This window comes from Saccostrea cucullata, unplaced genomic scaffold, assembly GCF_032062105.1.
Source record: "Saccostrea cucullata isolate Sc308-1 unplaced genomic scaffold, CSIRO_AGI_Scuc_v1 ctg2030, whole genome shotgun sequence".
NCBI lineage: Eukaryota > Metazoa > Mollusca > Bivalvia > Ostreida > Ostreidae > Saccostrea > Saccostrea cuccullata.
Window position 1 is genome coordinate 62,624 of NW_026941055.1, and position 27,502 is coordinate 90,125.

At 33.9% G+C, this 27,502-nt stretch overlaps 2 protein-coding genes across 2 annotated transcripts; one reads left to right on the plus strand and one right to left on the minus strand.

The window, feature by feature from the left end:
* The first annotated feature begins 208 nt into the window (after positions 1-208).
* On the plus strand, positions 209-2,088 carry LOC134257029 (uncharacterized). The gene is made up of 2 exons (XM_062739685.1): positions 209-1,059; positions 2,000-2,088. Exons 1-2 carry the CDS (start codon positions 447-449, stop codon positions 2,005-2,007), a joined length of 621 nt encoding a protein of 206 aa, XP_062595669.1. The 5' UTR covers positions 209-446; the 3' UTR covers positions 2,008-2,088.
* A 13,122-nt stretch (positions 2,089-15,210) lies between these two features.
* LOC134257027 (uncharacterized) lies at positions 15,211-22,761 on the minus strand. Its single transcript, XM_062739682.1, has 5 exons — positions 22,686-22,761; positions 21,026-21,057; positions 19,475-19,607; positions 16,774-16,873; positions 15,211-16,357 (listed from the first exon to the last, which is right to left on the minus strand). Exons 2-5 carry the CDS (start codon positions 21,048-21,050, stop codon positions 16,283-16,285), a joined length of 333 nt encoding a protein of 110 aa, XP_062595666.1. The 5' UTR covers positions 21,051-21,057; positions 22,686-22,761; the 3' UTR covers positions 15,211-16,282.
* Positions 22,762-27,502: the final 4,741 nt, after the last annotated feature.

Below are 27,502 nucleotides of genomic sequence, written 5' to 3' on the forward strand. Positions count from 1 at the left end.
CCCACCCCTTTTTACACACATTTTAAAATCGATAGGCCACCTGGCTATCGGAGTACATAAGTATGATTAATTGTATTTATGTGCAACATAAAGTAATTTATACCATCTATCAGTAAATTACATATTGTTAAGATTTTTCCGGATATTGCAGTGCCACACGCAACCTGTACCAGTAATTATAATTTGATCTTGTCACGTAGTCATTGTCTCAAGTCTGCATGTGCACTGTCATGAAGATGTTTTCATTCATTGAAGTTTAATATCCAACTTGATTGCATTATTCGCTATATTATATAAGGATCTACCGTTTATACTACATTGTAAGTATTTGATGTGAAGAATTACTTTACGCTACTGTTTATAAAGGCCTTAATTTAGGCTGATCGTTGCACGTGGTCCTGGAATCGGTGTCTATCCCACGCTGGGATGGACATGGTGTGGATAAAATGACAATAAAAGTCCTTATTTTGGGGCATTCCTTTATTCGCAGACTTGAGAACTTTGTAACAGATAATTCTGACCATCGGGTGACACCGAATTTAAATCTTAATTCGGAGGAGGTACAGATTTTTTATTCAGGATACGGAGGAGCGTCACTGGCTCAGATTCGCGCGCAAGGTACATATTACGTTAGAGACTTGCGTCCAGATGTGGTTTTGTTACAAGCCGTATCAAACGACCTGTGTAGGAGAAACACATCAGTGAATGATATTTACCGTGAGCTGGTAGACTTTGTAATTTATCTACGTTATGAGGAAAATGTGAAGAAAGTGGTGGTGCTACAGACATTGCATAGAATTCCCCCGACAAGGCGTATCCGGTTTCACGTGGACACAGCATGGTTTAACACGAGGGTGGATGAACTAAATAGACGAGTGTCCAATTACTTGAAGAATGTAGACTCAGCAACATTCTTTCGCCTGTCTGGTTTCTGGTGTCCTAATAATCAACGGGCAGTATTTTTGGCTGATGGGGTCCTTTTGAATTATCAAGGAAATAAGAAATATTATAATAATGTGAGGGCTGTAATTGTTTCAATGATAAAGTCTATCAATAATGGTGGGTATTTATCTGTACAACATTTATATTTAGTCTAATTATAATACATTCTACTATGTTCATTTGATTTAATTGCTCATTGGCGATTGATGCAGTCTTTAGTATATTATTATGCTATATAAAAATAAACTCACTTCAATCTAAATAGATGGCAACCCTGTGGATTGGGGTTGTTTTATTCGAATTTGCCAATATGGTGTATTATTGATAAGCAACTTACATAAACTAAATATGATTTAATTGCCAGGAATTTACACCCCTATATGGTCGGGGTTGACTTTTAGCAGGATCTTGCACCCCTATATGGTCGGGGTTACTTGGAATACAGCAGGTTTTTTGCACCCCTATATGGTCGGGGTTAATTCATGCAATATCCTGCACCCCTATATGGTCGGGGTTGTATTCAAGCAGGATCCTGTACCCCTATATGGTCGGGGTTTATTAAGCAATATCCTGCTCCCCTATATGGTCGGGGTTTGATCTTAGCAGGAATTTGCATCTATATATGATTGATATGATTGAAGTTACTTAAGCAATATCCTGTACCCCTATATGCTCGGGGTATTATTTAAGCAGGATTTTGCACCCCTATATGGTCGGGGTTGAATTTACATATTTTACACCCCTATGATGGGGGTTTAGGGTTGGTAAGTTGCTGCACCCCTGTATGGTTGGGGTTATTTGTTTTGTTAGAATTTTCACCAAATATGGTTGAGGTCTACTTTCTGAATGTATTGCACAAAATGAATAAGATACATACATTCTTATATTGTTGAGGTTTCTAAAGATTCCTTATTAAGTTTTTCCAATTATTTAAAGTTTTAATAGTGTATTTTTTAACTGAAGAATCAAAGTTTAAATTGTTGCTTTCAATGGTCAGGTTATGAGCTCTGAAATATTTTTATTGATTAGGTTCATATCTTCTTAAGAAATATTGTAGATGAATGAACCAGCTGGAGCGAGGCGACCAGCCAGGGCCAGAAGGCTAAGACGACAAGTACCAGCCGCGGCAGGTTCAGCCGATCAGGCAGCTTTTTGTTTGGCATACAAATAAATGCTCTTTTACAACAACTGAAAGGTTCATGTTATATTTGGCAAAAAACAGAGCAGAGTAGACTCATGTATTGACATTTTGGTTTACAGTCAGAAAAACAAGAACGATGGTATAACTATGATTAACTATGGATTAAAATGACTAAATGCGTTTTATATTATGGTATATATTTTTCAGAAAAAAAGTTGTGCTTATAAGAACGGTAATTACTATATATGCATAGATCTCTCCCTCTCTCTCTCTCTCTCTCTCTCTCTCTGAAAAAAATATACATGTATATGGAATATACACTTTTAATATTCAGACTTCTTAACATGAATTCAAAATTCAATTAAGCATTTGTAAATTGCTCAGAAAACAAATATGCAGCATCTTTAATTTAGTCATACATAGACATCGTTTTGATCGCTGTTCAATAGCTAGCAACGTGCATGTCCAATGCCTCGTATATCTACGTCAAGTTAAATACTTAAACAAAATTATGAATAAATTTACGTGCTAATTTGTAAATATATATCATATATCTATTTAAAAATGTCCGCATCAAGTTTCAAATTTTTGTTACGCTTTGAAATTCAATTTTATTTCTTGATAACAAAATGCAGTCAACAAAAATTACTTCCGTGTTTACAATACCGCGACTTTGACGTCGTTTTCTGAGCATTGTGACGTCAAAAGATAAGGGCCCTTTTCTCATGACGGCAGTATTATTTATTTATTTATTTATATATATATATATATAGAAAATGCAGTTACAAGTACAATGTAAAATAACCTCTTTTCATTCAAAGTGTTCAAATGTCTGAACCCCCCCCCCCGCCCCGATTCCAGGTCACTAAGAAGATACATCGATGGGTTTTGAAAGCATGAAGAATAAGGCATTTGAATGTGCACTGGTTTATAATATATTATTTATTTATACTGATATAGTAACAAAATGAATGTCTTGGAGATAAAAAACTGAGTTTGAAAGTTATTTTCGTGACCACTGTCGATGATAAGTAAATCATTGTGCTTCACATATAAAATGAGCATCAGCTGCCAGATTTTCAGAGAAAGAGTATTTATTTAATATCTATAAATATGAACTTTATTGTCTTTAAACAGATTATGCATAATTAAGGTCCAACAAGAAACCATCATATGAAAATCTGTGAAAACTTTTAATATTCTTGGAAGTGGGGGGGGGGGGTACTGAAATGCGTGAAGCTTCAAAATTAATCTGATTACCTTACTTCATATTTTAACCATAAGTCACTTATAATGACTAGTACAGCATCTATTAGTTTTGGCAAAATTCATTGTGTACTTTTTTGTCTAGACGTTAAAAACTGCTATTGAGGTGAAAATATTACTGCAAATTTACAATTAATACTCCCCCCCCCCCAAAAAAAAAACAAAACAAAAAAAAAAAAACAATGGCATTACTACATTTATCAATAGTTTCCGAAACAATTTTTATTTTCCATAAATATAAAGCATATTATTAAATATCTGCAGGAAAATATTTAATTTGCTTCAATTTTGTTGCGTGTATGGCATTATAAAAGATTCACCTTATAAATATCAAAGGATTAATAAATAGTGGTTACCATGGCAACCATAACTTCCTAATAAGCCTGATGGCCATGCTTGATACTTTGATATAATGGTATCATTGACATTAGGAACGTTGTATGTAAAAATGAGAAAAATTCATTGGGCAAAATTTTTTCACGGACCCGTGCAATCCTTTCCTTAAAAAGCTGTTGGATTTGAAACTGAATTATTATTCTACGTACGTTGACAATATAAAAATTAAATTATCATCAATGGAAGTCATAGCGAAAGTTAAATTTTCAGAATTGCTTTCTAAAAAAAGCAGTGAAGGAACTTAATAAAATACAAAAACTTCATTTACAAAAAAGCTGATTAATGATGTCACTGAATCAAACACAGTAAAGAGAGCCGTATCAGATTCAACGGCATTTAAATTCAAAATATAACTGCTGAATTTAGTATCCCAACTCAAAACATCTTGATGAATACATTGCTAAAATGAATGCAAAGGGTGTCCTTGATGATAGTACTTATAGATTTCTGCATTTAGCAGATAATACGAGGACGAAGAGATTATATCTAGTCCATAAAATATACAAAAAGTAAAAGATGCTGCAAAATACCTTTTTTCTCAAAGATGGCCTGTTACATTTAAAAAGGCATATAATAAAATGGAGTGATTTTTTTACTCTAATTTTAATCAGTAATTGTGCATGCATAACTTGAGCACAAACTTTATGGATAGCTCAAACTTCACATTGAAGACTGAACTTCCGCGACTTCACAATGAGAACTTGCTGGTCAGCTGTGATGTAACATCACTTTACACAAATATGCAATTGGAGAAGCTAATTTATGGCTGCTTTTGATACGGCTAACAGAGAAATTCTCGATCTAAGCCCAGCCTAAATTAATTACTCAGATTTAATTCAGAAAGTTATATATTTGAATTTTATGCAAATATATACAAAGAAATAATTGAAATGCGATAGGTTCTAAGTCAGGGACCCCACTCTGTATGCGATATTCGCTGACATGAAATTACTAATGAAACTGATTAATAAAAATATTAAAATACCAGCCTATTCCAAGAATCCTCCATTAGTAACTTATTTTGTCATTACACAATAAAAATCAGAGTAATCTGCTCTTCTAAATAATTTTATAGTCTGTATAACAGATATGCAAATAGGCTACTGATGATGGCGGATTTGCAGCTAATTAATAACATATCAAAATCATAAACCTCGTATATAACACCGCCAAAACATTAGATTAGTGTCGAGTCAAGTTATTTGAGGAACGTGGCTGATGAAAGTCACTTTCTTTAAAAATCTAATTAAAACTATAACAGGAGTAGCGTATTGAATGCATTTCCCAGAAATATACATTTTTAGTAACCACAGCAACACCGTTCATCGAAATCAAAAACCGATACACAGAATTATGTATCTTAGGGTAGTCTACTTACATGTATACTCTAGTATGCCAAGTTATGTTATATTGAAATCAGTCCAAAAATGAAGGAGCAGTAGCATTTTGAAAAAAAAAAATTAGAGACGGGCAGGCAGACAGACGGACGGACAACGGATGAATTACTATCGCATAAGATTTTCTGGTCTTCAAACAGTAGAGGTAATAAAAATTCAATTAATAAACACAAAGGGGTCACAAACACACCCATGGTATTCGAATCTGAAGAGTTTTTAAATGACGCAACCATAACGAGTTACCACACTGCACTTTAAAGCGGCACAGTGACGCACAAAGGAGAAAATTGACAAATGTAGAATTTTTGCATGACCTCTGTAAATTTTATTCAATTCCTAAAAGTATTCAGTTTCAGAAAATTACAGATTTCAGAACCTAAAAATTATATTTTTATGGGGAAAAATAAAAGTAAAAATAATTTCTGTCTGCCCCAGAACGAAAATATTGCAAAATACCCTGGTACTTCTTCCTCCCTATTGTACGCGTGCGCAGAAGAGTGTTGAATAAATTTCCATAGTTACCATGGTCTCAGGTATCCACGAATGAATGTAAGAAGACCAAAAAATTTGATTTACTGTGGTTTTATCAATATTCGTTGAGCTTTAATTTTCGTGGATTTCGGTGTTGATCAGATCCACAAATTCAAATGTTGATTGAAACATTGAAATACGAAATATGACATTCATTTGTATTTGCAATGCTTTTGTCCACAAAATCACGTATCCTTGAAAAAGTCTGTTTTACAAAATCCACGAAAATTGATGCCAACGAAAATTGATGAAACCACAGTAATCTTTTAAAAAAGTTGTTAGAACATATCTCTCACCTTTGCATGCTCCAGTTGAATTTTGTTTACAAGTTTAAGCTAAAAATAAGAGTTGCGTGACCTTGACATATACGAAACAACGAAACGGTAGATACAACCTTTGTTTTTCCGGTACTTATATTGTGTAGTCAATTCTTGCAGTTTAATTGTCATATCTTCGCTATATAATCATAATTTTCATTAGTTTTTCTTTGTAAGTAACAGATATCTTAAACTTAAGATATGATTTTGACTCACTGTGCCGCTTTAACAGGAGGTGGTGTTACGAGTCGTACTTCCTGGCTAGACGGCTGGGGGGGGGGGCTTCTCAATATCAGAAGAAATATTAATTTTTCTGTCAATAAGTGGATACGTCTTACTACATGTATCAGTGGGTAGTGATTCTGTGTTCAGCAAATATATATCCAGTATGATGCAAGACTTAGTGCATTCAATTTTTCCTCAACAAATCATGATATGCTTCAACTACATGGACATGTATATGTATGAAAGGTGTTCCGTAGTTTACGCGTCAAGTAATTATACCGCTATCTCTCCCCTGTCTCTATTTTTAGGTCGTAATACGTACCCCTGGTCCAAGTAAATGTAGTTTCCTTACCACAAATCGGTTATCATACAGAAAATTGATAGTTTCCTTCGTACTCTTATATCCCTCTCAATAAATTCTGGGACTTGGGCACCAGTCAATATGGCGTAGACTAGTGCACGGATTATAAAACAAGAGGCCCATGGGCCACATCGCTCACCTGAGAAGCTTTGACCATTCTGTTCTTTACCAGATTTCACCCTTGTTATACATAATGCATCCCCACCCTACCCCACTGATCATAATTTAGACATTTTGAAATCTACACTACCCCATGATCCTTCCATGGGCACATATGTTTCAGCTTTTTGGCCCAGTGGTTCCTGAGAAGAAGATTTTCAAAGATTTTTCCTATATATTTCTAGGTAAAATTTTGATTCCCTATAATGGCCCCGCCCTTCCCCCGGGGGTCATGATTCCTACAATTTAGAATTAACACTACCCCAGAATGCTTCCACATAAGCTTCACTTTTTCTGGCCCAGTGGTTCTTGAGAAGAAGATTTTCAAAGATTTTTCCTATATATTTCTAGGTAAAATTTTGATTCCCTATAATGGCCCCGCCCTTCCCCCGGGGGTCATGATTCCTACAATTTAGAATTAACACTACCCCAGAATGCTTCCACATAAGCTTCACTTTTTCTGGCCCAGTGGTTCTTGAGAAGAAGATTTTCAAAGATTTTTCCTATATATTTCTATATAAAACTTTGATTCTCTATTGTGGCCCCGCCCTTCCCCCGGGTGTCATTATTTGAACAATTTAGAATCTAAATTATACCAGGATGCTTCCACATAAGTTTCAGCTTTTCTGGCCCAGTGGTTCTTGAGAAGTAGATTTTCAAAGATTTTTCCTATATATTTCTATGTAAAACTTTGATACCCCATTGTGGCCCCGCCCTTCCCCTGGGGGTCATGATTTGAACAATTTAGAATCTACACTATACCAGGATGCTTCCACATAAGTTTCAGCTTTACTGGCCCAGTGGTTCTTGAGAAGAAGATTTTCAAAGATTTTTCCTATATATTTCTATATAAAACTTTGATTCCCCATTGTGGCCCCACCCTTCCCCCGGGGGTTATGATTCCTACAATTTAGAATTAACACTACCCCAGAATGCTTCCACATAAGCTTCACTTTTTCTGGCCCAGTGGTTCTTTAGAAGAAGATTTTCAAAGATTTTTCCTATATATTTCTATGTAAAACTTTGATTCCCCATTGTGGCCCCGCCCTTCCCCTGGGGGTCATGATTTGAACAATTTAGAATCTACACTATACCAGGATGCTTCCACATAAGTTTCAGCTTTACTGGCCCAGTGGTTCTTGAGAAGAAGATTTTCAAAGATTTTTCCTATATATTTCTATATAAAACTTTGATTCCCCATTGTGGCCCCACCCTTCCCCCGAGGGTTATGATTCCTACAATTTAGAATTAACACTACCCCAGAATGCTTCCACATAAGCTTCACTTTTTCTGGCCCAGTGGTTCTTGAGAAGTAGATTTTCAAAGATTTTTCCTGTATATTTCTATGTAAAACTTTGATTCCCCATTGTGGCCCCGCCCTTCCCCTGGGGGTCATGATTTGAACAATTTATAATCTGCACTATACCAGAATGCTTCCATATAAGTTTCAGCTTTTCTGGCCCAGTGGTTCTTAGGAAGAAGATTTTCAAAGATTTTTCCTATATATTTCTATATAAAACTTTGATTCCCCATTGTGGCCCCGCACTTCCCCCGGGGGTCATGATTTAAACAATTTAGAGTCTACACTACCCCAGGATGATTCCACATAAGTTTCAGCTTTACTGGCCCAGTGGTTCTTGAGAAGAAGTTTTTTTAATGACCCCACCCTATTTTTGTCTTTTCTTGATTATCTCCCCTTGCGAGGGGATATGTCCCTTCATTTTAAGAATTCAAATTTCCCTTTACCCAAGGATGCTTCGTATCAAGTTTGGTCAAAATTGGCCAAGTGGTTCTTGAGAAGAAGTCGAAAATGTGAAAAGTTTACAGACGGACAGACGGACAGACAGACGGACGGACGGACGGACGGACGGACGGAGGACGGACAAAATGTGATCAGAAAAGCTCACTTGAGCCTTCGGCTCAGGTGAGCTAAAATCGTAAACTGACCCAAACCAGATTATACTTGATAATTTGGCCAAGATTTAGAGTCATTTTTAATTTTAAAACAATTAAACAACTTTTGGTGTAAAATTGTGTACATGTACCTAAATGATCAAATTTATCAATGTAACATAAAAAATAATGTCAATTACAATTTTATTTAGGCTATGAAAAATTGTTATGCAATACATTGCATTAAATTGGACATGTTCACTCAAATTTCGATTTGCATTTTATAAATTCGCCTCGGTCAATATGGATTTTTCTGGTGAATAACAAACCATATTCAACACCAAAAGAGTCCATAATTGTTTTATGATATAGTCGGGATTTGAATAGATAAGACATTGAATGCTGTATATCGACACCATTTTCATTTGCGATCTTCCATTGTAGAAAAAAAATATCTCCAGATTACTGTTTGTAACCTCTGTGTTGTTCCGTTGTTAGATGTTTTGATTGCCGTTGCACGCCCATAAACCCTCCGGTGAATACGGCCTAAAATCCGGTGAATATGTAGTGTTATGAACTGTTTGCGTTTGTACAGATTATATAGGTACTATAAATAGATAATATAATAAAATTGGTATTAATCGACTATTTAAAACCTGTAAATGATATTCCATTCAATAATAAAACGATTTTCATTGTTAAAAAATTCCTCAATCTGCCTCTCACAGCCCATGAAATACGTCATTTTTACCAAAATGACGTCATGTTTACAAGCTCATTGTTATTAGTGCTTTGTTCATAACCAGCTACATTGGATTTAACTAGAAAGTGTTTTAAATGCATTGAAAAGTTTTGTTGTTGTTTATTATGCTTTTACAGTAAAAGTTGCAAATTATTTCATTTTCAGGTATTATGCGAAAAACATAAAAGTCATTTTTTTATGTGACGTCTCAGTAAACATTTCCCATATAAATTAGGCCCCGACCCTTTTTCAAGCTTTAACAATGCTGCGTATGCAACCTTTCATTTTTCGCTAAACGTCCCCATTCAGAGTTGAAGGGTTGGTCCCTAAAAATTCCTTTTGCAAATACATGCAACTCGAAAATAAAAATGAATCTCTTAACACTTGTTGAACAAAATTCTAAAAGGTTTAAGGTAAAATCAAGAAAAAGGGGCTGGGCACTCAAATTAGGGACTGAAAGGGGCCGAAAGTCTTCAATCGATAACTCTTTAGCAGTCGATATTTTTTTTAATACATAACTGAAGCAAAATGTTTTTCTCATTAATTAACAACATAATATTATGATTTTTATGTCGTATGGTACATAATTAGGGGCCACAAGAGGCTAGAATGCTCAATATTTGACGCTTTATATCTCAAAAATGAGAAATATTTTGATAAGCAATTTTGAACAAATGATGTTCAAAAAAATGAACAATATGCAACCTTTTGTTTTTCGCTAAACGTCTCCATTAAGGAGTTAAAGGGTTGGCCCCTACATATTTGTTTTGCTAATAACTCGAAAGTGAAAAACATTCTCCGAACACTTTAAGATGAATTGACGAAAGAAGGGCTGACCCCTCACATAAGGGGTCAAGAGGGAGTAGAACTCGAATTTTGGATTATGTAACGTTCAATATTTTTTTGTAACATAACGGCAGTTTAATTGTTTTTCGTAACAATATAATCATTGTAAAAAAATCTCAATCAAAATCTTATCTCATCTTATCAAGAATCGAACGGAAGACCCACTCGTTGCTCGCAACGAGATCTCATCTAGTTATATATTTTATTTGTATTATTACTTATTTTTATCACTTCCAGCAGTAGAATATCCATTAAGGTTGACCTTTCTTATTACTTGTGTTTTACTCAATTCTTCACGTCTCATCAAATTTTGTAAATTTTCGTTTGGAGAGTTAAATAAGAGCAAAGAATTAAAGATTATATTTTTTACTCTTTTTTTGAAAATATAATTATACACACTCTGGACAAAAATGGTTCTACAGAAAAAATCAAAGAAGCACAAAGTGAAATGCATGGTGATAACGAAAAGTATTCAACTGCAAGTTCAAAAATTCATCAGAAAATACAAAACCTGAAATATGAATTATAAATAGTTCTTTTTTTCAAAAAAAAAAAAAAAAAAAAAAAAAAAAAGAAAAAAACTTTAGATCCACAGTTCCTGAACTGTGTTCTATTATCTTTATGGTTCCAAGTAACATTGCTGATAAATAATAAAGGATTTCCGAGTATCCTGTTAACGTTAACCCTATTCCCCACAGTCACGCATGTTAATGCATATACCATTTCCTATTTCTAACAAAAAATAACGCATATACCGTTTCCCCTTTTCCTCTCAATAACGCATTTTTCATGCAGTTTTTAAAGTCAACTTAATCTCTAACTTAATTTCACTTCCCTTTTTTTTTATTCTTCCTAAATTTCATTAAAAAAGAAAAGTCATGATTTTATAAAGTATTTCGTCATAATACTTGATAACTTAGCGGAACTCTTTCTCGATGGATTAAGGAAACGTCTGTAGGGTGGGGGCTATGTGTTTTTCAAGACAATGCAAGATTGATCATTGTAGCATTTATAAGGACAGATAAGTAAAAATTCCTTGTGGAATACCTTGCTAAATTGCTGATCAAGCCTAATATATTTTTGAGAGGAGTGAATCCTAAATTGTCACATTTAAAACGATATTTTTAACTAAGCGGACTCTTCTCGTTAATTTTTCATTAAAAATCGTTACGTTTTTAAGCAGATAAAATATTCTAAACTTTCCTTATTTGACAATCCACTATCTGAAGTTCAATGTATAGGAAAACATTGTGATTTCGGCATCTAAAATTGTTCTATTCATTCGATTTTCACTACTGTTAACAATGTCATGTGCTCCAGAAATTTAGACTTTTCTCTAAGTACCCACAAAAGAGCGGTGATAAGTTAGATAACTGCGAGGAACTCATCAGTATTCACGATAATTAAGGTCTTCCGTCTTCACGGAAGACCTTATAGTGATTCTATTGTTTCTTCTTCTTCTTCTTCTTATTAAGGTCTTCCGTCTTCACGGAAGACCTTATAGTGATTCTATTGTTTCTTATTATTCTTTTTATCATTTTTTTGACTTTCTAATTTTTTGCACGCGATTTCTCGAAGACTACTGGATGAAATGACGTGAAATTTTCCGAACGGATGTGCTGTTACATGAATTTTATATATCCGGGAGATTTTTTGGAAATTCGCTTCCGGTGCCAAGTTATGGACAATTTTCTGAAATTAAAATGACATTTTGTCCGCGATTAAACTCAAAAACGGTAAAAGATATCAACATGAAACTTTCAAGGATTATAGATCGTGATATATACCATCCAGGACGCGACTCTTCGTTCGTCGTCGGTACTTCCTGTCGTGAGGAGAAGCGAATTGAAAAAATCGCATTTTCTAACTTTTTTGTTTTTCAATATTTTTTATTAATTTTTGGAATGATAATAGAGACTCTTTGATTGATGCTTACTATATAAGTTGTTTGAATATTGATTTGTCTGAACTCTAGATATTAACATTTGAAAATCTGAAGCGGGACCAAGATGGCGGCTCTCTCTGTCAACTCCGCCATTTCGCGAGTAGAGGTTTAATGAGGCAGCTGAGCGTTTGATTAAACCATTCTGACATAAGGATACATGAAATGTAAAAAACTACTTCGACTCTCACGTAGTAGTGAAATGGTTGGAGGAGTTACCTCCCGTTACTTGTTTATATTATAATAGATAATCAATGTAAATATTGTAATTAATTGGTCAATTGACAAAAGAATTATACAAGTAATATTGATAAATGATGTTCTGTTAGAAAATAATAATAGTGTTGCCAAAAGAAAGGCAGTCTGTAGTATTTTATCAATATGATATCTGATAACTTATGATCATTGATTAAGTTGAGATACAAGGGGGCAGTACAGCCAATTGGGTTGTGTCTTCACTTTGGTACAGAAACCAATTAGTGTATCGATCAAATCGAATTGTGCAAAGTTGCCGTAGTCAGTGACTAGTTAAAATATAGCTGTGTGACATTAGCTATAGGTTTGTCATTAGGACAGAGAAGCTCGCACAAAGTTAAATACTGTGTAAGTATATTGTAGCTACTTGGCTAGAGTTATATAGGCAACTTGGTAAGCAGTAAGACACCAGGCAGGTGTTAACGGCTAAATCAAGAGGCACCAGGCAGGTGGCTGTTGACTTATATAGTCAGTTGTATGGTGAGGCAATTGTCATATGGCACCAGGCAGGTGCCGGTATTTACTGAAGATATATAAGTGTTCAAAGCACTTAGGTCATTTGATTTAAAGACACCAGGCAGGTGTCATATTATTATCTGTAAATATTGCATTCAATCATATCCCCAGTAAAACTCCGTAATCCGAGCACGGACCTACTGACCGCTCAGGTCCGACACGTTACAGTAGTAAGTTGCAATTGAGTGTCAATCTTAAAACTTAATTTCCGTTTCACTGCTTTAGTTAAACTGGGCTAGATACAATATGTAATGTGTATTATGTGTTACATATACTTTCTTAACGTCGAAATAAAATAAAGGCGCTAAGAATGTTTTATTTTTAAAATTTAATTGAAGCTATCATAAATATTTAAAAGATCAGTCCAAAGAAAAGGCGCGAATATTTACTCGTGGCGTTTGGCGCGAAATTATGAATGCTTTTTATAATTCTTAGACAGGTGAACTGTTGCAAAAGTATACACAAGTATGTTAAGAGCAGTACTCCCAATAGCTTAATGGTTAGCGCGTTGAGGATAGAAAAGTAAAAAAAAAAAAAACGCATTCACGTTGGCGACATGGGTTCAATCCTCCTTGTGACCAAAATTTTGAATCTCTTTTCAGCTCGATTTTACGTGGGTTTCTTTTCCTAAAACGGACGGAAGACCTCTCGTTGCTCGCAACGAGATCGTATCTAGTTATTATTATTTTTCCGTACATCAAATTTTGTGCACGCGATTTCTCAAAGATTACTGGATGGATTGTCATGAAATTTACAGGGATAATGTGTTGTTACCTGAAATTATTTTTTCCGAGAGATTTTTTGATAACTCGCTTCCGGTGCCAAGTTACGGGACTTTTCCTGAAATTAAAATGACATTTTGTCCACAATTAAACTCAAAAACGGTAAAAGATATCAACATGAAACTTTCAGGGATTATAAACCGTGATATTTGCTATCCAGGACGCGACAATTCGTTCGTCGTCAGTACTTCCTGTCGTAAGGAGATGCGAAGATAAAAAATCGAATTTTCTAACTTTTTTGATTTTCAATATTTTTAATTTCTTTTTGGAATGCTAAAAGACACTCTTTCAACAGAGCTTACTATATAATTTGTTTGAATATTGGTTAGTCTGAACTCTAGATATTAACATTTGAAAATACGAAGCGGGATCAAGATGGCGGCTGTCTCTGTCAACACCGCCATTTCGCGAGTAGGGGTTTATGGAGGCATCCGAGCGTTTGCTTAAACGAAATTAAGATAGGGATAAATGAAAGGTTAAGACTACTGGATTGTCACGTAGTAATAACGTTACAATTCTGTGTAAAACTAAAGATTTATTCCAGGGTCTTTTCTAACGTTTTCTATTATTGGTTTTGGCTGGTTCTCAAAGTAGAAAAAGAAAAGACTGAATGTGCATATGAGAGATACCTACTATCATTTGTTTTTGCAGATTTTAAATTATCATGATGATGATGATGATGGTTATAAGTAATAGTTTTTCAAGAAACAATATCGATGTATATAGTAAGTATAAAACGTAACCACTGTTTTTCCGATGCACACTTGTGTCATATTAAACAAACAGAAGAGACAAAAATAAGAAAATCATATTTTAAAAGACCGTTTAATTTAGTTTATATTAACATTCTTTTCTCAAAGATATTTAAAGTTGAACACTGAACATTGAACATAAATGATATCTGATTCCTTGACCGTCGTAGGGCGAGACATATCTTTCAGCGAACCATTTCTACCTTTTCATGAAGGTGTTAGTTCAGTTTGGGGGAAAACGGGAAATAAAAAAAAAAGTTAAAAATGATTACCATTTCAGTTCTTTTGTGTTAATAACCTATATTAGATATAAAATATGTACAATCCGTTAAATATACTTTCTAAACCTCGAAATTTAAGCTTAAAGAACGTTCCTTTTTCTTAATTTTATTGAAGCTATCATACCTATTTAATGGAACATTCCAAAGAAAAGGCGCTAAGATTTACTCGTGGCGTTTGGCGCGAAATTATGAATAGTAGCACGCCTTTCGTAATTTTTTAAACAGGTGTATTGTTGAAGAAGTATATATAAGTACATTTAGAGCAGTGGACTCAATAGCGTAATTTAAGCGCGTTCGGAATAAAAAAAGGTAAAAAAGTGCGTTTGATTTTCACGCTGACAAACTGGGTTCAATCTTCTTTTGTGACCAAATATTTTTATCACTTTTTCAGCTCGATTTTAGGGGTTTTTTTTCCTAAATCGGACGGAAGACCTCTCGTTGCTCGCAACGAGATCGTTTCTAGTTACGTATTATTTTCACTTAATTTGAAGAAAAATTTGTAAACTGTGCTATAAATTGCTTGCAGGGAAAAGGAAACGTCATATTTCTATGACATGAATATTAAGTGCATATTATCGCATGGTTCAGTTAGTTGTAAAATTTCCCGTTGTCATGTACGTGTCGATTATTTTCAACTTATCAGTATCAAGGAAGAAACGAAAGGCCGATGCATAGCTCAGAACCTGATGTAATGCAAAAGAATATCCAGAATAGAGCGTTAAATCAGACTTTGGTTTTTTTTTTTTTAATCTTTTATTAATAAAAGATAAACATATTATGTATTACTAAATAAAATCCGACTTATTGAGAAGAACAAAACTACTATGAGTACATATATTTTCTTTTTTCCTGGAATTTGAAAGGTCTTTTTGGAATTAAAAAAATATGTATTTGAACAAAATATGAATAAAAGTTTTAACTACGATGGGTGTTATATCAATACTCTTACTAGAAGCCCCTTATAGATAGTTAACAAATGGAACTAAATTCCTTAAAAACACTCTCAGTCTAGTAAATATTAGATGTTAGATCCGTTCGCACTCGCAGCTTACGATCTTAAATCTATTTTTATATAATGTGCAAGAGGATCTAAAATTTTAATTAGATTAAAACACTTTCATCTTATTTTATTTACACATTTCATGGATTTAAGATATTTGTTTCCAGTAAAAAGCATAATCGTGAATCACAGTCTTGAAGCAATTTTTGTCTGCACAGGTAGATACATTTATCGTGTTTAAATAATAATGATATGAAAATAATGTACAGCTATAAAATATAATTGGACCTGGTAAATAAAGTCTAAGAATTGTAGTTTCTTTAATTTCAAATAAAGAAGAAAGTACTTTATAATACAAATACATGAATTAAAATCCGTCCTCTTTTAGACAAAAAGACACATCTACATTTTAAAAAAAGCTTTGATTAATAATGGAATACATAAGAACAGAAATGTGGATACAACTGTCACCACCAACAATGTACCTCTTACACCATACGCATGATTGGTGTGTGTTTATCACACACTAAATCCTGGTTCATCTCATCATGGCGCTCTTCAGACTGAATAAGGTTTCCTTGAAAATTTTGACCTTGATTGTATCGTTACTTGGCTATTCAAGAAAATCAATAAAAGAAAATTGTAAACAAAACATATCAAAATAAAAAAAAAAATACTGACTATTCAGCAAGGTCCCCACAAAGTAAACTGTAAAGTCAAGTGAAAATTATAATTCAATAAACCTCATTTCAAAGAAAGACTGGATGACAAGAATTAAAATTGGTATTAAAATTAGTCTTAAAGCCTATTCAAAAAATATACAAACTTTGAGCTTCGTTGGACAATAAAGAAAATTTGCAGACTTAAGTATTAAAGTGAAACAAGTAATGGCATAGCTTGACAGACGACTGATTGCTATAGAGCATCAACAAATCCTAGCGGGACCTTAAAAATAATTATTACATTTAAATGAATTTAGATAAAAAAATCTTAAAAATGTCAGTTATTTCTGTATGTTTCTGTTCTTACGTCTAGAACTGTTTTGTCTGGGTATATTCTCTCTCCTGTTGGTATTGGAATATCATATCCATACAATTCACCATTGATTGTAATTCTTATGTCGAGGGATCTAAAATTACACCAGTAACCAAAATAATTGATCAGAATATATTACCAACATTATGCGTAATGCAATAATGTAGCCGAATCTCCGAGTTTTTTTTTTTTTATTTCACCTGACATTTTCTGGAGAGGGCTAAAATTCCACAGCCCTCTCCGATAAAGTACAAATACATTTTTGAATACGGTGACTGTATGCAAAATAAATTGTTATAATTTTCAACTAAGTACCATCCCATTTGAAATGTTTTCGTAAACAGCTATATATAATTGAAATAAGGTAATTCCTTTATAGATCCGCTGCCTATAGATTTCGAACTCTCATTGGCTGTCCCAAAATTAAAAAAAAAGATCAAGGACAGTAAACATGGCACATAAATTCATGTTGTGATGGTGACATATTACAGGAAAAAAAATATAGATAAATCATTCTGAATATGCCTAATTTCATTTTTGAGTTCAGGTAAGAAATATTAATAAAATAGCCATTCATTAATGCCTTGACTCGAAATCTGTGCGGGAATGATCAAATTACTCCTGCACATACACCATTATGGGAATCCTTAAGAGCCTTTAACCCTTTCCCAGAAAAAAAGAAAGGGAGAAGCACCATCATAACAGCTACACACAATAAAATTCAGAAATTTTTACTGTTCTGATTTGGGGTCAGTATTGAACAACTTCCTGCAAATGTCAGAATAATTTTAACATCTGACAAGATGACGTTTATTATACAACTTGTTGAGACAGATACGCGATTGTGTAAAGTAAGAAATACGAGGAGGGATCAAAAAGTCCGCAAACTATCTCTATACCGGTATTAACAAACTCAATTTTTCCACTGAAATTTGGCACCTATAGTCAAAGACAAGTTCCATAAATATCAGATGTAATGTAATGCATTGCTCCATGCTTGGACGTCACAGTGTTAATATAACGTCAATACATGTATGTGTGTGATTTGTGACAAAACATGATTGATTCAGTCTTACTGAGGCAACACAGGGCTGTAACGTTTAATTTAGATCTTCTTAACTCCTTTGCAGTAGCATATTATATTTTGAATATGTACAAGTTTTATGAAGACAATATACTTGCCAGAAGTTCAAGCATTCATTGGATTGCTTGTTTCATTTAAGGGAAGTGGTTAAAATGATTTCTGCTCTGTTACAAAGTGAAAGCACGTGTCTTTTGCTGAACAATTTGTTATAAAAGATCTATAAGCTATAGTTAAAAAATATCTTAACAAATAAACAATTATTAAATTTCCAAATTTCGGTTCCTTTAGACTTTAAGGGGGCGTGGACACAGTTTCAACTAAAATTTCAAAATTTATTTTCCATTTTTACCAATATTTAAAAATGGTCTCTCTAATGATTATCAGAAGTTTGAACGTCAGTTATCGAGAAACAGGACAGATTTAGAGCTCCAAACCTTTATGTTAACAAGGTCTGTGTCATGTCTTTGTTTACATAGGTTAATACACTAAAATATATGTTCATTCAGAGTATATATTTTCAAAATGAAGTTAAGTTGAAATGCAATTATACAGTTTCTATTGCTCTGCTGAATTTCATTTTGTTATAAATATTATTTTTTTCTATATGAAAACAATGACAAGGCACGAGCCTTGTTTACCTTATGAAGAACTTCAAGTTCTGTATCTCGTTTGTTAACAAATGATGTTCAAATTTTTGCTAATCTTTAGATGATGCCTTAGGTAGGAATTGTAAAAATTAAAATTGGTTTTAAAAAATCAATAGAAACTGTGTCCATACCCCTTTAAACATATCAGATATGATAAAAAGATATGTATCCATACTTTTTCAACATTGAACAAGCAAAGACAAAGGACTCAGATTGTGATGTTCACCAGGCTAAATCTGGGAAAGGATATCCTTAACTACCCATCCTATTGCCGTAACTTGGCAATATCTGACAAAATTGGCTGTTCTTCTTATTATATAAAAATAAATTAAAACGGTAAGAAATATGAAAATCGGAAAACTCTTTTACACACTGTTATAAAAAGACAGCGGAACATATATCACGTGCACGCAACGACCTAGATCATGTGATTCGTGCATGGCAGAACTGTGGCACATCTGCAGTAAAATCAAAGATGACTTTTTTTTTTTTTTTAGAAAATAATGAACATTAAAACCTACTGTAAAGACTGAAATTTTCTTGAATACTAATTTTCGTTTATTTCCTTATTGTCAACAAAATGAAATTCCACCCGAAATTTTTATATGACTATATAATTGATAGGGATACTTTCAAAACATCGAAACTAAGTGCCCTGGAAACTATTTAGAAAACAAATCAACGAAAATTTGTGCGCACGAAAAATTGTGATTCTACAGATATTTTATTTCTTTTGTGGAAGTAATTCAATTAGTTAACGACCATTTTCATTACCTTTCGTAATATGTATATTTACGTGTAACTAAAATTAAAAATTTATTAAGGTCTTATAAGAGAAATCTGCAACAATTTAATTTGTCAAAAAAATATATGTGCGAATGAAACATGGCACCACAATTTTGTAAAAAGTTGGATATAAATCTATTAATATTGTTATTATCTTGTTCTAAATTCATATCCTTACGTTCCTGTATGTATCTTTTCTATAGACTGCATGTGATCTGAGAACTTTATGTCTTTCAGGGTTCTTTTCCTCTGCATCTCAGTCTTTGAAAGTACTACCTCTGCATCATTATCTGTTTCCCTGCCAAAGTCAGCTGTATATAAAGAAAAGGCTCAAGTATAAAATACCAACAGACAATGGTTCCTTAACTTGACATGCAAGACGAATTGCTGATAAAGTTCTCAGTCCACTACTTTTAAAAATCTACTAGCTCTCAAGAAAATTGACTTTTACAAAAAAAATATAAAGAGTGACGTATTCTGTCTTTTCTCTACCATTACAATAAATCAATATGTCAGTCTTGCAAAAAATACATGGATCAGTAGATATGTCATACATATTGTAAAATGGTTTAATTCATTGAACTTATTAATTAATTAATTGAAAATATTGTCTCTATTTATTAATCTGTGTATTGGGTTTGAGTAATAAAAGTAAGCATGCTAAGTGTATTAAAAAAGTTATGATAAAAAACGATGCGTCTTTTGAAATTGTAAATCTCATGGCCTCTGGTTAAAAACACGAACCAAATTCAATTGTTGGAAAGTTGTATGATACTCGGATGACCTAATAGGCCCTGGGCCTGTTGTTTCAGCTGGTATTTAATTTATGTCCAACAACTGAACATATATTTCATAGTAAATTCTTAATTGGGCCGAGATGGCATGTATGGCCGGACCTGTTTTAAATCTTCGACCGATACGTCTAGATCTGAGACGAGATGTCATTTGGCAGAAATGTCAATGAGCCGAGGTGACGCTGTGCGTAGGTGGTTGACATTCAAAAGAAGAAAGAGGCGGAGTCATTATGAAATCAGAGTATATACTGATATTCGAACAGCTGCAATTAACTTACATATGCTGATGTAATTCATGTTATAAACAAGCATTCTGAAAGCATTGCATTAGCAATATATCCCCTCAAGGTTAGCGTAATCTGTTTCCCAACTAAAAAAAAAATTAATGCCACAATTCCATAAAAATTTATTAAACCTTAGTCTTTAACTGATCGAGATCAAGTCACACATAAAAAATTGACTCAAAATCTGCAAGCGTCTAGAAAAAAAGTGGAAACTTCTAAAAAATTAAACATGCCACACTTTTGTCAAAAATCATTGAAGCATAACAAAATGCAAACCTGATCTGTTACTCATAAAGATACACTTACATACCAAACATCAGTTCAATAACTGCAAGCGTTTAGAAATAATAAAATGTGGAACCATGTGGAAGAGATTGACAGACAATCGGAGGGACAAACAGCTTGACAGCTAGACAGCAAGATGAACAGACGAAGTGGAAAGCTATATCCCCTCTCCGGTTTCACCGGTTTGGGACTATTAAGTGGTTGTAAACATTACATTTTATTTTTCCTAAAAGGAATATATATACTACATGTAAAAATAGTATATAGGTCACTGCTCCTGCTTACAGTAGCTATACCATAATACATAAGTTTACGAATTATATCTAATGATATGATAATAATTTATGGCAATAAATGTAAACGCACCATTCAATTCAGTCATTGCAGCCATTTTCACACTGTAAATGAATCGTAAAGTAATTGATCAATAAATCAATAATAATCAATTAATAAATTACATGAAATTACTATTACACAAAACACCACCTACATGTATTAATGTACTGTACAAACTTATGTGACGTTAATTACGGATTACGCTTAATTCATTTTTTTTTCTCTAAATTCTCGGTATCAAAGACTTTTATGTACCTCTGCTCGGGATTGAACCCGGAGCCTATGGCTGTGCCAGTACAGTGCTCTACCGATTGAGTTAAAGGTTAACCCACTAGCCCAAGCTAGAAGGAAGCTTCGTATTTAACGCTTATACATTATCCTCTCTAGAATATGAGATGTCCTCATCTTTTTCGAAGTGCTGACGCCTGTGGGGCGAAGTTTTAGGGGTATTCATTTTCACCAGCAAGAGAACACCTAGTTTCAACCGTGGGCGTTTAACGTAACAGATTTAGAGGCCCTGAACCTCTGGTTTGTCGATCCAGTGTTCTATATATACCGATTGAGCTTAAGGGTTACATGTCATATACGTAAAACAAAGATATATAACGGGTTCCAGAAAAAGTTTTACAAACACTTCCCCTTTTTCCTTTCGAAAGTATTAATAGCATTGAACAGCAATGCATTCGGCAAGTGTTGTAAAAAGATGTGAATGCTTAAAAAATTTGAACATTAGAAATCACAAAAATAAAAATATATTGATTGATTGACTGATTGATTGTATATTGTTTAACGTCCCTCTTTTTTCACTCATATGGAGAAACCACTTGCCGGTGGAGGGCTACAAATTTTGTCCTATGCTAGGCACTCAGGGTTTTTGAGCAGTGATTTTTTGCCAGCACCTACTGCGACACGGGGCCTCGGTTTATACGGTCTCATCCGAAGGACCGGTTTCCACGTCCCGCAGTCATTGGTAACGTAAGGCACTCCTTAATTGTTTTGTAAAAACCACTGCGCCACGCGGGCGATTTTACCAAAATATAAAGCATCAAACTGTACGACTTTTTATCACTTTATACAACTCTTCCGTACGAAATATTGAAAACGTGGCTTTTGATATCAACGATGACTTTTTTTTTTTTAATGAAAAGGGGTAAACTTATTTACATCGAAAATGATTTCATTTCAAAAGTATTTTTGGCCATTATTTTTAAGAAAAATGTCCTATGAATTTTTCTCCTGATCATATCAGGAGGCACAAGGTGGGAATGACAGGTTAACAAGGGATGTTTGCTGCTCCGTGACACGTACAATCGATACTTTTGAGGTCCCTGTTTGCTCTGTCCCAAATTTCTAGTGTTGATACATTAGTGGACTTTTGAGCTTAATTATTGCTTGTTATCTTCATTTTTCATTTAAAAATGACGAGAAAAAAATACTTTAACAAAAATAATTAAAATTATTTAAATATAAACAGTTGATTAATTAAAAAATTAAAAATTTAGCGATTGCAATATTTTTTCCAACAAACTTGTAGTCCTTATTTTGTACATTTTACTGTTAGTTGCTACTATATGTAATCATAATATAAATAGGGGCAAAATAAATATATAGGATTTTTTTTTACAGAAGAAGAGAAACTTTTAATAAAAAAATAATAATTTTATAATTAATATTCAGAATTCATATGTACCTTTTCTGTTTCTCTCCTAGGAATTGTGTTTACTCTTGGCTGGTTCAGATTTCCAATGTATTATATAACGTAACCTTGTGCTAATTAAGCATAATTCTGCATTCTGAAAACTTGACAAATTAAGCTGTTATCAGTGCTTAAGTGCAAATAAAGAAAAAAAATGGGTATCCTAGTTTGTTTGGACCTTCCTTTGTCTTATGATAACCGTAATAACATTCTTTTGTTGTGTAGAAATTGTGAAAAAAAATTGCTGTAAGAACATGTTTTTTATTTTTATCGATCTTAAAAATTGTACAGAAAGTAAAGGGAATGTTTTTGAACAGGTACACAAGGAATGTCTGTCCATTGTATTTAATGTCTTTTTCTTTCTTTTTTTAACATTTTCTGTTCCATGCAAACAAAAAATAAAACATCAGGACCAAAAATACATAGTTCAAAGCCCATTGAGATAATTTTTTTAATTATTCAAGTGTCAAAAATTCACAAAAGTAAAACCAGATTTTTTTATGGTTATTATTTCAAAATTAAATTCTGCGTTTACCACCACGCAAAACGAAATAAAGGAGAATTTGATAACCGAATTTTATTACATCTTACGTAATCAAAAGCATAAAAATGACTTTTAAAATGCACAGGAATCACCGAAAATAATGTCTTCTGGAAAGGGACGCGTTCCAGAAACCTTCCTATCTCTTTCAGGGAACCGCCTGAGATGCTATTTTTAATTTCCAGCAAACACAAGTAGATGTGAATTTTTAATAGGAAACGCAACCTAAATGCATGATTTGAAATATATATATGACTATATATTTAACTACATTTATTTGTAAATATATTGATTAATAGAAAATGAGACGTATAAAACATGTAACATAACGAAGCCCAGAAACATTTTCAACTTTTAAAGATACAAATGATGTGGATCATTCATATTAATCTTGACCAAAAACAATTCTGAAGGCTTTATCAGTACGAACTAATACAGATAAATGTCGAAAAGGTTAAGAATCTCTGATAACGAAGAAATCAGACAAGCAGATACACGTACACGTACACGTACTTGATATCGAACAGATGTTTGACAGCTATGACAAACATCAGCAGATTATCCGTACATGCATTAATGATCATTTGTTAAACTTTTAAAATTGTCTTGGCTTTGACTCAAACTTTGAAATTATATTTTTCATAAATTTTCATTATAAAATCCTGTATTTTGTATGAAATTCCTAGATAAAATAAAAATAATAACATGTTATAATCTTTAAGGTTAATTATTAAAATCATGAATTATTGGCATATATCCTTTTACTTTTACCGCAGATTTAACTTTACACTTAATTATTGACTGATTGATTGTGTGTTGTTTAACGTCCCTCACAAAAATTTTTCACTCTTCTGGAGACCTCACCGTATGCCGGTGAAGGTCTTCAAATTTTGACCTTTACTTGGCACTCAGGGCCATTGACCAGTGAGGGATCTTTATCGTCCCTACGCCTGCTGCTGACACGGGGCCTCGGTTTTTAATGTCTCATCCGAAGCACCCGCGACTTTCACTTCAAAGTGCCGAGCGCATGGCGAAGGCACAGTTGCTTCCCATTTTTTATCGACTTAAGTCAGTCGCTAGAGCTAGATACGAGCTCTAACAACTGAGCTACCGTGAACGGTTTATACTTAGTTAATTAATACTTTAAAACGTCACCCGCGTGGCGCAGTGGTTAGAGAGTCTGCTCTAGAGTCGCTGAGTGAGGAGTTGATACTGACGTTGCGGGTACGAATCCCAATGTTGGACAAGTGGAGAGTGGTCTCTTATTAACCGAGGCCCCTTATCATAGTAGGTGCTGGCATTAAAAAAAGACCCATTACAGCTCAATGGCCGTAAGTGCCCAGTATGAGACAAATTTTGCAACTCTCCACCGGCAATGCAAGACAGTGGTGGCGTCTCCATATGCATTAGAAAGATTGAGAGGGGCGTTAAACATCATACAACCAAGAAAATACTAAAAAATCTTATCTAAAAATTCAGAGTAGAATTATGAGTATATAGAACGATCTTATCAATTATGTCAATATTGTCAGCATGTGACTTAAAGAGAGGTGTCAATATTGTCAGCATGTGGCTTAAAGTGAGGTGTGCCATGCAAACAAATCGAAAACATCGAATAAAACGTTAAAAAAAATGGAGCTCTGCTTCTATTTGCTATCACAGTAGTTTGAAGCAAGTGGTTTAAATTAATCAACGTATATATATTCAAGTGTCCAAAAATGATGTTCCAAGATATGCATGGCTATTCCTTTTTTCGATTGCAACCACTCAAATGGAAATATCAGTGATGATAGCCTTATGTCTTTCAAAATTGTGTGTTTTGTGACATGTGAAGATAACGAACAGCATTCGAGTTCAAATCCAATCAAACTGAAACGGAAATTGGTTTTTGTGATTTAGTTTCGTTTTAACGTTTTACCTACGTTCTTATATAAATTCTTAAACACTAAAAATATTAATTCTCAGTGTACGGGGGCTGCACTGAGGTAATACATGTTGTGTTACGGGAACTCAGGGGACCTCTCTGGTGAAGGAATGGATAAGCATTAGTTTGTTTCTTCTCTTGCATACGGTTGTAAGACCTGAATAAGGCAGACGGATGCAGGGGATGAACATCTAAGTGTTTCACAGTAGACCAAATCACGTAAGACCTGAATAAGGCAGTCTCTTGGTTGTAGAGAGAGGTGGCATACCACTATTAGAGGTGGGGGAAGTGCCAAGATGCAGCAGTACTAGTACTAGTGGAAAGGCAGGACAAGAAGAAATTTACTAGCAGGAGACACCCGGTGACCACAGTTAGTGATTGTCCAATCAAGAAGAAACCCATTGTATTTGTATATATTTGATTATATTTTATTTGGTCAACAAAAACCTGAGTTAACAGGTTAACGAACTTAAGTGTAACGCCTCGGTGATACAAGACATATCACCACACACCCAAGCTCGGCCACGTTGCACGTTAAAAAACTTTACAAAATATGAGCAGAGTTAACACAGACCTCAAAAACATCAGAGGTGGGATCAGGTGCAATAGTGGAGTGATCACCATCTGCCGCCTGGTCACACACGCCTTGTGCTCCATGATGTGTTCGGGAAAAAAGAAAACATTCTTCGATAATCCTGTGTGTAAACTAGAGGTTATTTTTGAGCTCAATAAATGATACCCCCGGCCTCCCATATAAATTTAATGGAAGTGTCCATGTTTTGCTGTGGGAATCCCAAAATATGTGTCGGATCAAAAGGTAAAATAGGAGGAGTATAATGCCAATATGCAATAAAGATTCTGTGATAGTTTCATCAACTTTCATTCAGTGGTATGAGAGGAGTTGTGGAAAAGAAATGGGTACCCCAGAGCGTAACAGACAGACGGACGGGCAGATGGACATTCTGATTACTTCTACCCAACCGCTTCTCAAGCGGGGGGGGGGGGGGGGGGGTTATAATAATGGCCTAACAATCAGTATGAAAAAGTCAGTCATCGGATGACTTAGAAATATTGTATTTGTTGACAAGGTCATTGTACTGGCAGTAGAACTTGCAGGTACGAAATGATGACTTTCAACGCTTCATCAACTTATTCGTCAAAAACTAACTTCATTCATTCGTAGAACATGCTCTTCTATATCGAATCAACTGAGATATAAACTTCGTATGCAGGTGACAAGGGTATATTATAATTGCTGCATAAGTAGGGGAAGTTGACGATTGACAAGAAAATTATCGTAGAGCTTTGCTGTAGATAAAAATTCACGTCTTTTTCTAGTATAATATTCAAAAATGAAACAGATGTGTCAGAATTTGTGGCATTTCTTATTTCATGCTCATTGGAATATATCGTGTCCTCATGTGAATGGAAATAACCTTTGTTAATTGACAATACGTCGTCGATAATCTTTGACTTTGAAAAATTTCTGTCTCATGAATACAAAAATAGATTTCCAAAAGTTTCTTGCCATATGTTAAGATATATTTTGGTAATTATTATATTTTTTATATGGATGTGCAAGCGCTCAGGTCATATAATACTTGACAGGTGTTTTACAAGGTGACCCAGACACTGTTTTTAATCATTTTCACAATGATCTTACTCGAGTTATCGATAAACACATTCCAATGAAAAAAAGAAAAGTACTAGGAAAACCAGCTCCCTACATGAATAAGAGGTGCATTATATTTCAGAAACGACAACTGCATAATTTATGTATCTCCAACATGTCTAAGCAAAACTGAGAAAATTATAGAAAACAAAAAATTATGTAACAAAAGTTAAGCTTCAGCCTTTGAACCAAAACTTCATTGAACGGTGTGCAGCTGGACCAAAAAGAAAAGATTTTTGGCCAAGTAAAAGGCCATTTTCGACCAACAAAGGTCCATGTTCAAAATGTCAGGAAAATTATTATTCTGTCTGAAAACGAAAGTCTTGTGTCTGATCAAGTTGAAGTATGCAATATTTTTAACAATTTTTTTGTAAATGTTGCGCAAAACATCGGAATGGATTGTGTTGATGTAAACAGTGAACACCCTAGCATTGTAAAAATCTGTGAGAGTATCAAAGATAAAGATGCTGTTGAGTCAATTTCTTTTCACTCTGTAGACAACGGCTTTGAAAGTATATGAATTAACAAAACAAAAAGGGGTTGAAAAAAGCTACTAGGATTGATGGTATATCGGCTAAAATTGTTAAACTTATCCATGAACATATTTTGAACCCTGTGATCAATATTGTAAATTTCACAAGTGGTTCCACTTCACAAGAAGAAAAGTGTTTTGG

What these genes read in the sequence shown, in the direction of transcription:
- LOC134257029 (XM_062739685.1), top strand. Translation starts at nt 447, where the DNA reads ATGACAATAAAAGTCCTTATTTTGGGGCATTCCTTTATTCGCAGACTT.
- LOC134257027 (XM_062739682.1), bottom strand. Translation starts at nt 21,050, where the DNA reads ATGGCTGCAATGACTGAATTGAATG. An exon ending in GAAAAGATACATACAGGAAC is followed by an intron (nt 16,874 to 19,474) that starts GTAAGGATATGA and finishes GTGTAATTTTAG; the next exon opens with ATCCCTCGACATAAGAATTA. An exon ending in CAGACAAAACAGTTCTAGAC is followed by an intron (nt 16,358 to 16,773) that starts GTAAGAACAGAA and finishes TTTCTTGAATAG; the next exon opens with CCAAGTAACGATACAATCAA.